This window comes from Lissotriton vulgaris, chromosome 2_1, assembly GCF_964263255.1.
Source record: "Lissotriton vulgaris chromosome 2_1, aLisVul1.2, whole genome shotgun sequence".
Classification (NCBI taxonomy): domain Eukaryota; kingdom Metazoa; phylum Chordata; class Amphibia; order Caudata; family Salamandridae; genus Lissotriton; species Lissotriton vulgaris.
In genome coordinates this window covers 1,702,295,593-1,702,309,729 of record NC_141687.1, presented here as the reverse complement: position 1 = coordinate 1,702,309,729, position 14,137 = coordinate 1,702,295,593, and the positions used below count along the sequence as shown (strand labels likewise).

The following is a 14,137-nucleotide window of genomic DNA, read 5'->3' as shown; positions in this document are numbered from 1 at the left end:
TGTCATGCCAAACTTACAACAAAAACAACATAACACTACCCTCACTCTGTCTACCAACACTGCGTATTAAATGTCACACCAATCACGAACCAGCATTGGCATAGCCAATAGGTCTCGCATTTGGGACCTTATACGTGTTTAGCCATGCAACAGTTGGTGTTGTTGCACCAAGGATATTCTGCTGCATAACTAAATACTTATAGGGTCCAAAAAGTGAGACCTATTGGCTATGCCAATGCTGGTTTGTTTTTTGTTGCTGTTTTGTTTAAGTTGCCAGCTCTACAATAGCTGGACATGGTTTTTGTTAACAGGTCTTTGCATCAAATGAACTTGTTTTCATTGCTCTGAATGTTGTTTCCATTCTGGTTGTAGGAAGCAGTCATTCCCGGGGGCGTGGGGGCTGCCTAGCTGTGCGCATGCGCCAAACTTTTCAAATGAGAAAATGTGTGTTGCAGGCGCAATTTACAAGTGTGCAGTGTGTGAGCCCCAAGCAGCATGACTCACTCACACAGGTGTTCATGTACTGCATAGTATGGTTTAAGCCTAGGAAACTCAACCCACTCCCTCCCAGGCATCGAACACATATTTACCAAGAAACTCTGAGAAGAGCCTGCCTGCTGCACTGACGGCTGGTGGTGTGTGTGCCCGGTGAAAGCGTGCACTGGCGGCTGGTGGTGTGTGTGCCCGATGAAAGCGTGCACTGACGGCTGGTGGTGTGTGTGCCTGGTGGAAGCGTGCACTGATGGCTGGTGGTGTGTGTGCCTGGTGGAAGTGTGCACTGACGGCTGGTGGTGTGTGTACCTGGTGGAAGCGTGCATTGACGGCTGGTGGTGCGTGTGCTCGGTGGAAGCGTGCACCGACGGCTGGTGGTGTGTGTGTGTGCCTGGTTAAAGTGTGCACTGACGGCTGGTGGCCTGTGCCTGGTGGAAGCGTGCACTGACGACTGGTAGTGTGTGACAACTGGTAGTGTGTGTGCCTGGTGAATGTGTGTACTGATGACTGGTGGCGTGTGTGCCTGGTAGAAGTGTGAACTGACGGCTGGTGAAAGCGTGCACTGACGACTGATGGTGTGTGTGCCTGGTTGAAGCAGGAGCATTCACAGTGATAGAAGACACAAATGAAACTGACGAAGAGGAGGGGGAGAAGTAGGGGGTAGTGAGAGCAGAGGAGCATGATTCACAGCTAGAAGACACAAATGAAGCTGACCAGGAGGGAGGGGGAAAAGGGAGGAGGAAAAGGGAGGGGGAAAAGGGAGGAGAGTAGTGCACACAGAGGCGCCTGATTACAGCAATAAAAACAGATGGCAGCTGTGCACGTGCACAAGCTCGTGAATGCAAGCTGTAGGCCAGCAAAAGCCTCTGGTGGCAGTTTTAAAAGCAACTTACTAAATGTCTCGTAGAGACAGCGCAGTCAAGACCTAAAAACACAATGGAAATACATCTACAGCCCTTAATCCTCTCCAAGACTGCCCTGCCACTTTTAGCACTTTAACTTCTTCTGTAGGCACCAGCATCCTAATAGATTTGTTCAGCATTTGTGTTTTTATTAAAACTACTTCTTGAGTAACTTGTGCTATTCAGTCAATTTGTTCCATGTTTTAACACAGTATGTTTTTTTTTTATTCATTACCCCCCAACTCCTACTTTCTTTTCATCATAAACATTAATTTAAATAATGTAACTAGAGATCTATTTTAAGGATTCAAGGCTCTAGATTGCAAATTTTCGGTTTATCTTGGATTTAATTATAGTTAAAAGTGGAAATTTGTATGAATATTTTTCTTTTTAATCTAAAACTTAGGATCGTGTTGGAGGAAGAGTTGCAACATTTCGGAAAGGAAATTATGTTGCTGATCTAGGAGCTATGGTGGTTACCGGCCTGGGTAAGTGACTAGTACGAAGCAAATGATGGTCTCCCAAACCTTTATGCTTAAATGTAAATATGGCAGATGACAGTTAGATCTGTCTAAAATGGCACATAACTAGGCCTTTCTCCCATCTTAGAGCTTCATGTATCGATGCTATTTAGTGATATTTAGTGTTTCGAAAGAGGTAATTGTGCCAAAGCTGGACCTCCAGTTTGAAGATTTTTCATGTAGGTTTTAGAAAGTCACACTATTCCAGCTGCATAATGTTGGGCTCTTGCTAAGTGTGTTACTCTTGTAGTGGGCGTCAGATATGCCTGTCGTTGGATTATGACCTGTAGGTTTAACTTGGTGTCTTGTTGTCTCTCAAAAAATGTAATGTGTAAACATAACAATTTAACGAAAACCCTTCAAAATCTATACCCCACAAATAGCCCCCCTCCTCTCATCCCTGCTTGACAAAGCCATTTTAGCCTACCACCCCAGAGCGCCTGTCGACCCACCCAACTTGAAAACCATTTAGAAGGCTGTGGACCACCACTGTCCCAACCCTTCCCTCCTAGTAGCAAATTCTCTCTTCTCTCCGGCCCCAGTCCTGTAGGATGGGACAATAACCATGTCACCCGTTGATATTCTCACCCGCCCCTCGCCTAAGTTCATTCTCAGTCCTGATCATAGGGACTCACTAAGCGTCTTCTGCTCACTCCTGTGCTCATTCCTTTGTATACAGCCAGATCCTGTGCATTCCAGATTTCAGAAGTCTAGGTTAGTTCTAACACACAGTCCCCTTGGTAAGTTGTGGAGAGCTCCTTCCCCTTCAATCCGTTCTGTCACATTGTGTATAGATGAGTTTAATGATTCTCCACACCATCTTCCACGTTGCATCCTGGATGAGGGGCCCCCAACAGTGCGCCACCCCTCAAGCCATGAACACGCTGCCTCCAGTGTATCAAAGTAGTGTACCATGTTTTGCCCTCGTCCTCAATACATAATTTTGTTGGAAAGAGCATAGAGTATTTCACACCTTTGTCTCTTAATATTACTGATTGAAAGCTGCATCTCCATCTGAAAGAAACAAGTTAGTTATAAATTCCTTACCTTAGAATTACCCCCCGGCATCAGACTGGATCCATAAAGTTTTTCATCAGCAGTACCTCAGCGTGTCGGAAGGTGGCGTTGGTCGGCTAGTTGCCGCTGTGGTGGCAAGGATGACGTTGCGGTAGCTTCTTGGATGCCGCCCTCGCTCGCTGACGTCAGTTATTTCTTTTTCCGCTCCAGCCATCACAGATCCGGAGAGAGCGGTACCTCCAGTCACTTCTTTACTGACTTTTTCTTGACTTTTTTCGACTTGTTTTCTTGAGTCCATAGACTCCTGGTGCACGAGGGATTCCCGGCTTCAAGGCCTACGGTTCCTGTAACCAATGAATCCACACCACGTGTGCCTCTTCGGCCTGGAGCCCAACCACATGCCCAAGTTGTGCTCCCACTGCTGGTCGATGGCGTCACAGGCTTTGCTGGAGCTGTCCCGAACAGTTGATGGATGTTACACTGAGGAGAACCATGACACCAGGGGAAAGGAGAAATGAAGGTTAATTTTAAAAGTTTTTTTTATAATTTTCTCAGAAAAAAAGGCAGCGAAGAATAAGTCCCAAGGAGATTCGAGTCCAAACAATATCTTCACATCACGGGAAGCGGCAGCATGTCGAAAAGCAACCATGGAATTAAAAACTCAGGCAGTGAGGTGGTGCGAATCAACAGTAGGATATTCACACAGCAAGTACGCACTCCTTCAGCGCCGCCCCCACTCGGTCAGCCCCAAACCCGGACCCAGAATCGAATCAAAGAAAAGCACAAAAGACATAAGAAAGAAATAAAGGCCCATAGAACTAAAACGAAATACTAAATTACCCCCCACCCTACACCAATGCGGAGGCTATGGCCTGCCCCCCCCCAGCATAGTGCCTGTCGCCCAGTAAACCCGAAATATAGAAGAGAAAGAAGAGCAAGAGAAGAAGGAAAAGGAGAAAAGAAAAACGTCAACACCTATGATATAGGGGGTGAGAAAAGAATAAACTATTCTGACCTAAACCCCCAAAAAGAAGAAGGTGGGGAGGAGCCTACTTAGCATCAGAGCACCCGGGACCCTCTGCCATCCACTGCGTCCCACACTGAAAACCTCCTACTCCGAAAGCAACAGTGCTGTGATAAATTGCAACAATAGAAGAGATGGAAGAAGTCATTTCACGATGTGTGCTCACAACATATACAAAAGCAGTTCCAATCCCTGTTCAGCCCACACGGGAAGCCATAGCGTTATTAATTACCCTAAGCACGGCATGGTAGCGGGCACATGACAAGACCAGTCACTATTAGTAAAGCATTCACATTTAGAACCCCGGGCCCGTACAGAACCGCCCTCCCATCTGCAAGGAACACAACAGTACAGGATAGTCGCAAACTCAAATGGGAAAAGGCTGCAATTGCAAAACAGTCAGCATAGCAAAACAAAAAATAGTCCGGGTCTCCGCCAGCCGATCAAACAAGCCGAGGTGAGAGGCCCCTTCAACCCTGGCCAGAACGACGAAATCTCTCCAAGCATGACCATCTCAGCGGATACATGTCCGGCAGAACAAAGGAGCAAAATGGCCGCTCTCGACATGGAAGGAGCAGAAGAGAAGAAGACGAGTGTTTCCAGTCTCCAACAAATTCAGCGGCTAGAATGACGAACCCCCCCTGCCATGCAGGATGACACTCACTCCGGCAATGTAGAAAGAGGGCTCCGAAGGCAACACCCTCAAAGGGGTCAAACAGCTGGGAGAGCGATAAGCGGAGCTCTGATAGCAGTTGTTCAAGCAGAGTCATAGTTCCCGGAGTGAGGGGAGACTTTGTAGCAGTAGCAGCGTCGGTAGGGAGGCACGCAACATTGTAGCCAGGGACATCTCGATCTTCCGCTCGCACTTGCAGCAACACTGTATCCATTGTAAAAGCACACGTAGGCAGTAGGGAAACAGGCAGCCTCGGTCGCTTTATGGAAAGCATAGCTTCATCGATCTTACCTCCCAGTTCTTGAGCATTGCGCCGCCATGTTGCTCGTAGGTCTGCAAGGGCATCAAGGATATCGCCACAGGTCAGGTCACTCTGTAACACCAGCCGATCCGCTTCGCACAGTGTCGCATTCGGATCATCGCCCGGGTCGACTGCAGGCAGGTCCGCGCAAACTGGGGATAAGGGAACAGCCCTCTGTCCATGCTGGAGGGCAAGCGCCATTGCCATCTCTCCCGCGGATCCACACTGGAGGGAGGGGGGCGACTCGGTTATAGAAGAGCCATCGTCCCACCACGGAAGGGCACGCGGCTACCAGTGCGGGGGGCCATACATAATGAGAGCCCTCTCGTCTCCCGTGGGTACTGATAATGCACGACTAGGAGGACGCCGCAAGATGGAGTCCCCCCAGGATAGAGGCAGCGTAGGAGTGGAAAGCGAGGAACAAAGGGATCCCGTCTCCCAGGCACACACTCCTCAGCCAACTGGAGTCACGCCTCAAAGGACAGGATAAACTCCATCCATCTTCCGCAATCGGGTCAGTCCCAAACGCCGGAACCTCCACAGCCCGTCCTCCCGGCTAAGAGCACCAGTGACCTGCGGCGGCAATCGGCACAAGGATCGTGGGCAGCCCCGGTGATCGGCTAGTTCCTCGAGTCTTCATCCAAAACGGCCGGCGGAGATCGCAAATGAAAGCGACTGCCATCAGCGCGTTCATGTCATCGTCTCAGCGCGAGGTAAGCAAGGTTTAGTGCCAGGATATCAATGCGAAGCAGACGGCTTGGGGAGCCGGGCGCTCACACGTCCGTCCCGTCCGCCATCTTGGCTCCTCCCCCATCACCATTCTTTAGCTCACTCAGCCACCCCAGTTCAGACATGGCCTTATGCAAATCAGTCTGACCCTGTGCCTCATGGGAACAGTCCAGCCTGAACTGCCAAGCCATGTCTTCCCTGGACCGGAAACCAGCATCCTAGGACCGGTTTCGGATTAATAATCACCACTGGATTCAAGCAAGCCGGGCTGAAGACGGCTGGAATGCCAGAAACTGGTCCTTGGAAGCTTGTTTCCGGTCCAGGGAAGGCATGGCTTGGCAGTTCGGGCTGGACTGTTCCCATGAGGCACAGGGTCAGACTGATTTGCATATGGCCATGTCTGAACTGGGGTGGTGTGGAGTGCAAAAAAACGATGGATTTAGGCCCAGATCTCTGTACTGGGGTGAATGTATGACATTGTTCTGCATTCTGTCCATCAACTGTGGTTTTTGCCCTTAAACTTTAGAGCACAGGTGATGTTGTCCCCTAATTTTATGAGCCGTCCGCTTCCCACTGCGCTGAGGCCGCTTTCCGTATGTAAAGCAGCGGGAGCGGACGCCTTCACCCCCACCTCAAAGTCTACTCAGTTCTCCACTGTCTCTTTTCTTCCTCCACCCCCGATAACACTCCTGACTGTAGGGGGGAATGCTGCAATCAATCGCCACCAGTCGGCTGTACCGCGGTAATGTCTACTCGCTCTCAACTTTGATTGGAGCCCTCGCTCAGGAGTATTGCTCTGGCTGTACGCCTGCTAATTTATCCCTGCGCTCAGGACGACTCGCAGCACATTACCCTCGTGACTTCACAGGCACTTTGGTTGCCTCACTAGTGCAGCCTCTCCTTCCTTTTTCGCTCCCTGACGTTTCGTTGGTACATGCTTCACTGCGGTACTACTTTAGGCTGAGGCTCCGATTTTAGGCCGTGCTGCCATTTACTCCAACAGCCGCCACTGCCGGTTTTTGCTCATCAGACGCCCGCCTCACTCACCCACCTCCGCTCACACAGGCCTGGGGTGCAGGTTCAGATCCTTTTGTGGATATTTATAGGGCATAGAGCCGGTTCGCGGAGCCGCTTTAGGACGCAGCCATCTTTTCTGGCGGTTTGCCATGCCCCCCATAAAGTAGGGCTCTTGATGAGACCTTATCCCAACAAGTAAAGTAGAAAGTCCTAATGCATTTCTTTGAATTTCGTATAATGACACCATGCAACTCTAATGGTTGTGAAATACAGTTATCCTCATAAAAGAGCTCAAGGGGTTTACCAGGACCCAGGTCTGCCCCCACTCCACATATCTTCCACAATATGACCTGATCCTTTACTGAACAGTCTGATCGGATTTCTGTTTGTCCTACGCCTGCACATCTATGTGCTACGCTAACAGTTAATCTGTATTCTTGACTGTGACAATGAATCATGTTCTATTTTTTTATTAATGCGTGTATTCCCCCATTGTGCCTACAAGAAAATTGCTGTAATCCAGTGTTTCGAACAATTATAGTGATGCAGAAACCATCAAAAACAATATGAAAAATGTGGTGTGGGGTGTGGGATGCCTCACGGAAGTAACACCATGGGAGCTCACTGGTTGGTTCTCACCAGTGAGCTCAGATTCTCATCATCAGCACACCCATACCATAACAAAATATGTGCTAATGATAACAAAAAAGTGAGATTACTAGTGATGTGAGCGCTAGGATGCATCTCCGTAGTGCCCCCTGTGCCTGACCCCTAAACTAATGAAATGGAATCTAATATTATTGAAGCCACCCCATTTGATTAAAACTGAGCTAAACAACCACTAGCTTTCTAACTTTATTTATGCTGTGTTTTTGCTCATAATAAAAGACACTCTGTCGCCTTCCATCTCCATAGAGGGCCAACATGTATCATTGCCTACTAAATTTCAGGCAATTACTTCATATGAAGTTTGATACCACTTCACTGCCCCTTGTGGGCATACCGGTGACCCCCTTTCAATTCTGGCCACACTGCATCAATGTGTATCCTGGTCTGCCTGCTGTCAGCCGGGATTCTGAGTGTGCTCTGCTTGACGTCATCCGCTCATTGTGAAATACTGTTGCCAGTTGCTATGTTGGATCGTTTAAGCTACATTTCAACTTAAATCACTTAAAATGAAGCAGCTTAGGAAGGGGAGGGTGTGGGGTGAATGCAGTTTTAACCTAGAGGAGGGCAGCTTAGTGACCGCTGGATTGGCTGATTGAGGTGTATTGGTTAATTAGACCACAAGGTGCTTTGGATATAGGAGAGTGAGTTTCCCTGGGCGACGAGAATGGTGCTTAGGAATATTTTGGCAATTAAAATTGGTGGAGATACGCCGATTATCCAGTAGTTGGGCTAAAGACGATACACTGAAAGACAAAATGTGATAGCTGCACTAAAGAGTAGCAATGATCAGTGGTGAGAAATTGATGGTGTGAAGGTCATAGTGCAAAGATTCTGATAGATTGCGCGTTAAGTTGGTTGGCTAAATAATGACTGGGGCTAGTCAGCGAAAAAGAGAGGTTCAGATAAAATTAAATAGATAGTATTGCTTAGAGGCAGTTGAGGTAGGGAGGAGTAGGATTGGAGAATGTATGAAGGTTGAGATGCTTTTGTAACGTTTATGGGTTAGTGAAAGTAAATTCATTCATCTCTTTATTTTCGTTCACTTACTCCATGTCTTGACTGGCAAGTTTGATTAACAGCCTTTAGCTCTGTTGGCATCTTCCCTGGCAATTTGAGAGTTAGAAGCTTTCATGCAAGACATCGCAGGGAATGGGGAAAACATTGCCTGATATTTTCCCATCTAACACCAGTTTGTTCACATAGGCACCTCCAGGGTACAAAAGATCCTTAACACATGTGGAGTCCCTGAAGGTTCTGTACTATCTCCTGTCATCGTAAACCTTTACATGGATCCGCTTGGTGCTCTGCTGTCAGTTAACTGCATCTAGGTTCAGCAATATGCAGACGATACACAACTCTGTATCGTCTGCATATTGTGTAAGAAAGACAAAAAAAGTAACATGCCTTTTTCTATTCTATCTATACACCCAGGATCTGGCGCAACATCCCGGTATCCATCAGGACCACCTCTACGCTTCTCCAATTTAGGAAAGTGTTGAAGACTTAGCTCTTTAAAGAACACTGCATCACTAATGCATTTACCTCCCGCAACTCAGCTTCCTCTAATATTACTTTCCAACTTTAAGCTTTCATTTGACCATGTACAGCTCTGCACTGCCTCTGCCCCCCTCTCTCATCGAATCTTATTAGGCCCTGATGACCCAGTACTCCAGGGCTTTTTTTTATGCAAAGGGAATCGAGGGTGGGAGGGTAGCACGCACTGTTAAAGGTGGGTACCCTGGTGCCCTCCCAGGGCAACTACCATACATTTGTTGGGGGCTGTCGTGGAGCCCCTCTGCCTCTATGGCTGCCGCTGGTTTCCTGCATGCTCCCACCCAGAGGGAGCAGCTACTTATGCTGCTCCCTCAATCCAGGAGCAATATATTGGTTTGTTTCCCTGCACACATCACTGCAGGCATGGAAGCGGTTATATTTCTGCTCCTAGCTGGCCAGAACCCTTTCACAGCTCCCACCTGCTGGGAGCAGACCGTGTGTTTGCTCCCGCTCGACGGAAGTTTAAAAAACGCTCCAGCCATTTTAAAACACCTGTCTAACCTGATGAATCTCTAAATGAAGGCTGGCCGATGTAACTTAGCCCATTTTTTAAACATCTGAGAGAACAGCTGGAGCTTTCCTGAATGGGCATTAGGAAGACAGTAGTCTGCATGCATGCTCAGATTAGTTGTGTTTTATGGTGCTGTGATTAGTTGATGTATCCATGTGAGAAAGAGAATGTTGGTTTCCATTAAAGTGTGAGAGAGCAAGGACAGAGGATCATTAGATGTTTCCATTAGTCTTTGCCAGGTGACCTTGACTTCCCGATCAGAAGGTCTTTAGAGCGGAGAAAGTAGGAGAAGTAACATCCCAAAGAGTCTAAAGTTAGTGTACTGAGAAAGGCTCCCCAAAGAATTGAACTCCGAAAACATGAGCACTGACTAGTTGTAATGTTTCTCTTTTATGTGAAAACCCCTATCCCTGGTGTCCAGGACATGTAACTTGTAGTGAATTAGACCAATTCAGACTAGTGCCATATTGAGATTTTTTTCCGATTGGAGGGGTGTTACACATCCCATCTCTTTATGGTCTTCATGGGTTAGCAGAGAATGATCCATGAGTCCAAATTAATATTTGAAGGGGTCGTCTGTTAGGCAACCCATGAAAATGTATTGTGCACAGATTCAAGTACTGGCTCAAATTTGGTAACTGTGTCCAAGACATAACACCCCTGTTAGAAAGTGGATTATTACGTGGTGTGGTTGAGAGATCTTGCAATGTAATGATGCTACATTCGTATATTGGTGTTTTGGCAGTTGGATCCAGAACTTGTGTAATCAGTACCACTGATTACACAAGTCCATCCTCCAAATTGACATAGGAAAAATTGTTTTTGATTTTCAATTACTGTTGACTTCAATGTTTTCACCTTTTTAAACTATGGGAGCCATTGAATTGGACCTTGATTATCTTCTCCGCCTTAAAGGACTAAGGGTCCTGAGGGCTCTGTGCAAGGAAGGGGGATAATTTCAGGACAATCCACTAAAGGAGATTATGAGCAGGCACTTAGGGCTAGGTATGAGTCTTAAAAAGCCCAAACCCTCCTGGAAGAGGAGGTTACCCCAAAGAGTGCAGAAGATGACTTCTCGCAGCACCTCCCAGGGTTGTAAATGAAGCAAGTTTAACCAGCACAAGTGCTCAAAGCTGGCCCTCCGACAAAGAGAACTGTAGGCCCAGTTAGCACTCATAGACTTAAAGGAAAAGAAGCCTTTGCTAATAAATAGCTAGACCAGCGGGAGGTCTCATGGTCTGGATTAAAGTAGAACTGCATTGGGTGGTCACACGCCACAATTTGGAGTGTAATGATATACTCCATCTCTCCTCCAGAGGAAAGTTAGAGGGTAGTAGGCTTGACATTTTCAATGTCTATGCTAGAGGGACACCTGGTGACTCTACCTCTCTGACTTTAACAGCCCTGGACTCCGCCTTAGCTAATTGCCCTTCAACAGCAAAAATTATTGTGGGGGGTGATTTTAATTGCACGTTTGAACCCCTCCTCGGAGATGACCCCTTGGGCATTGAAGAGGAGGATTCAAAATGGTCCATCCCAAGGTTATCCTTGCCCCCCATTAGGAGGTGGTCGGCTAGGGCTATTCAAATCAATACATTGACCAGGGTTCACAAGTTAAGAGCCCTCAATGGCAGGACTATATCCGACCAGGCAGGGGCATTGACCTTTAATAGGCTTACTGGGCCATCCCGAATTGACTATATCCTAATGGATATTAATTTTTGGGCAGAGCTTATTGACATGGAAGTCCTCCCAAGCCAGGATAGCGATCACAATCCCTTGTGCTGCAAGTTTTATTGGGGCACCCTTAAAGATAGGAGGATGAATGTCACCTTAAAAACATCTAAAGAGATTATCCCCTATAATAACAACCGTAGATTGAAATGGGATAAGGCTAAACTCAAGGAGGAAGATTTAGGGGCGATAAAATTATTGGTTGAGGGCTTGTCTTCTGATCTGGAAGATTGGGTGGGTGAAAATCAGACCAGCAGGGTCCCATACCCCTCCCTTGACTCAGCCTATAAAGCTACAATTGATCATGTTGGCAAATTTTTCATCTCGAAAGGGAAAAGCAATAGGGATACTGTCAATCCCCCCTCTTCTAATAAACCTTGGTATACAGTCCTGTGTAAGGGCAAAAGGAAAAATCTAACAAAAGCCCTGATTTCTGGGGATCCTTTGCTGGTTAGAGCGGCCAGGAAGGAATACCTAAATGTATTATTATTGGCAAAGCGGGAGTGGGAGGAACAGCATTGGCAGGACTTATCCAATGCTGTAAGTAGTAGGAACCCGAACCTTTTCTGGGACCTGATCAATAGAACTAGGCAGAGGAAATCGCAACCATTGGCTGCACATATAACCAGCCAGCAATGGTTTGATCATTTCTCATCCCTTTATGGAGGTAATGAGGAAACAACTAGCCCTGGGGCAGATAGTTTGAGAGATGGAGTTTTCTCTGGGGTGGACGATCCTCCATTTACGACCATGGAAGTAGTGATGGCGATCAGGCACCTAACCCCAAAGAAAGCAGCTGGACAGGACGGGATTCCTGGAGACCTGTTGATAGCGGAGCCGCAGGCTTGGGCTAAATTAATCGCTACTATAATGAATTTGATCACCAGGGGTCACCAGGTGCCAGACTCCTGGAAAGGGGCAGAGGTAGTAACCGTGTTCAAGAAGGGGGTAAGAGACAACCCTGCGAACTACAGACCTATTAGTCTGATAGACATAATTCAGAAAGTGGTCGGCAGGGTCATCATCTCAAGAGTAGGAGATTGGATGGAGGAGGCCAGTATTCTCTCTCACCTACAGGCGGGTTTCAGAAGAAAGGTAGGCACGATGGACCAGGTCTTTCGTTTTTTTGTTATCTATTGGAAGGCAGTTACCATCAAGAAAGGCAGTTTATATATGGCCTTCATAGATCTCAAGACGGCTTTTGACCTGGTCCCCCGGGCAAAATTATGGGAGATTCTAGGAGAGATGGGTTTCCCAAGTGGTCTCCTGAACCTTATCGTAAAGCTCCACGAGGGGAATTACGCGAAGGTTAGATGGGGACCCCAGGGACAATTGACAGAGAGGATCCCTGTGCGGAGAGGAGTACGTCAGGGATGTGTTATGGCTCCGACCCTCTTCTCCCTATTCGTGAATGGAGTGGTGGACCATCTGAAGGGGGAGGAGACGGATGCCCCATCCCTGGCGGGGGAAAGAATCCCCACTTTACTCTTCGCCGATGACACCATATTAATCTCCAAATCCCCAGTGGGTCTACAAAAACTCTTGAACCGGTTTAGCTCCTTCTGTACCGCCCAAGGCTTAACCATCAATACCTCAAAAACTAAATTGATGGCACTCTCCCCCTCTAAAAGATTCAAAAATAATTTCCTGCTTAATGGTGTCCCTTTGGAGCTGGTTGAGTCTTTTGACTACCTTGGTGTCCGGATAAACAGCCGAATGACCTGGAAGGATCACTTGGCCAAAATGTTACTCAGTCATCAAAGAGTATCGGGGGTGATTCTGAGGGAAGTCCGTGAATCATGTAGTAAACCTGTCTCCCCGGCCATGGCCATATACGAGGGTCAGATTCTCCCAGCTGCATTATATGGCTCTGAACTTTGGGGGTTCGAAAATGTATCAGATCTATTGACAGCGGAAAATAATTTTCTAAGGAAGGTGGTGGCTCTTACTGCTTCCACCCCACTAATTCCCCTGAGATTAGATCTGGGCAGAAGAGCATTTAAGGACTTGGTAAGGCTACGCCCGTTGCTCTTTTGGACCCGTTTAAGAAGAACGGAAGAGCTTGCAAAATATGCTGAGGGGCTGGACGATCTTCTTTTACTGGACACGGGAAAAAAAATTGGATGGTTGAATAAATTGAAAGACTGCTTGGGAGTCACAATCGCCGCCACCAAAGGATGTGATCAAAAAGTTATACTGGGACTGGGTTCAGAGTAATGTGTTGAGGGCCACGGATGGGGGCTCACTCACGGACCAATTTTTGTTATTTAAATGTGTGAGGAAATTGGAACCCTTCCACGACCTGATAACTAAACCATTTGATCGCGCACTATACCTAAAACTGCGATATGGGACGCTTCCGGTGCATGACTTTATGGTGAGGTGGTCAAACTCTGGTGCCCCCCTGCGTTCATGCCCTGGCTGTGTAGCACCAACAGAGTCTGTCGCCCATTTATTTTTTGCCTGCCCAGCTTATAAAGGGGCGCGGAAATTTTGGCTGAAACCTGTCTTCAGGGAACTGGGGTTGAGGTGCCATAGACAGGCTCTTCGTGTACTCTCCACGGACTCATCATCTTCCTTTATGATTTGTGGGGTAGCAAAGTTCTTGGGAAGTGCATGGATGACGCGATCCCGCTTACTGAAACTGCCGTCGGGGGGCCCAACGGTCTGATGCCATATCTGCTGGTAGCAAATTGGTGATTGTGTTGCACCTTATTCTTTTACTGTATTTTAATATTTTATTGTGTATTGGAAATGTTTTATATGTATTCTTTTATGGTGATCAAGTTGCCGAATAAATATATTCAATAATAATAATAATAAATAGCTAGCCTTGGAAGAGAGAAAGATCCACCTGGATCTGGATCATAGATCTGTTGGTGGCAGTACAAGAGAAGAAAGGCAAAAAGAGGGTCATAGACCCCCTTCCCGGACAGCCCGATGGTATTGTGCCCTCGTTTGTTGTTTGAGAATGACATACACATGTTTTGCTG

At 47.3% G+C, this 14,137-nt stretch overlaps 1 protein-coding gene across 3 annotated transcripts in view; it reads left to right on the top strand.

The window, feature by feature from the left end:
* The window catches only part of KDM1A (lysine demethylase 1A), a 1,339,130-nt gene that overhangs the window by 325,419 nt on the left and 999,574 nt on the right, over window positions 1-14,137 (top strand). For all 3 annotated transcript variants that reach the window (XM_086957680.1, XM_086957681.1, XM_086957679.1), the window contains exon 7: window positions 1,801-1,882. In XM_086957680.1, the coding sequence (XP_086813806.1) occupies window positions 1,801-1,882 (82 nt within the window). The remainder of the gene's footprint in view (window positions 1-1,800; window positions 1,883-14,137) is intronic.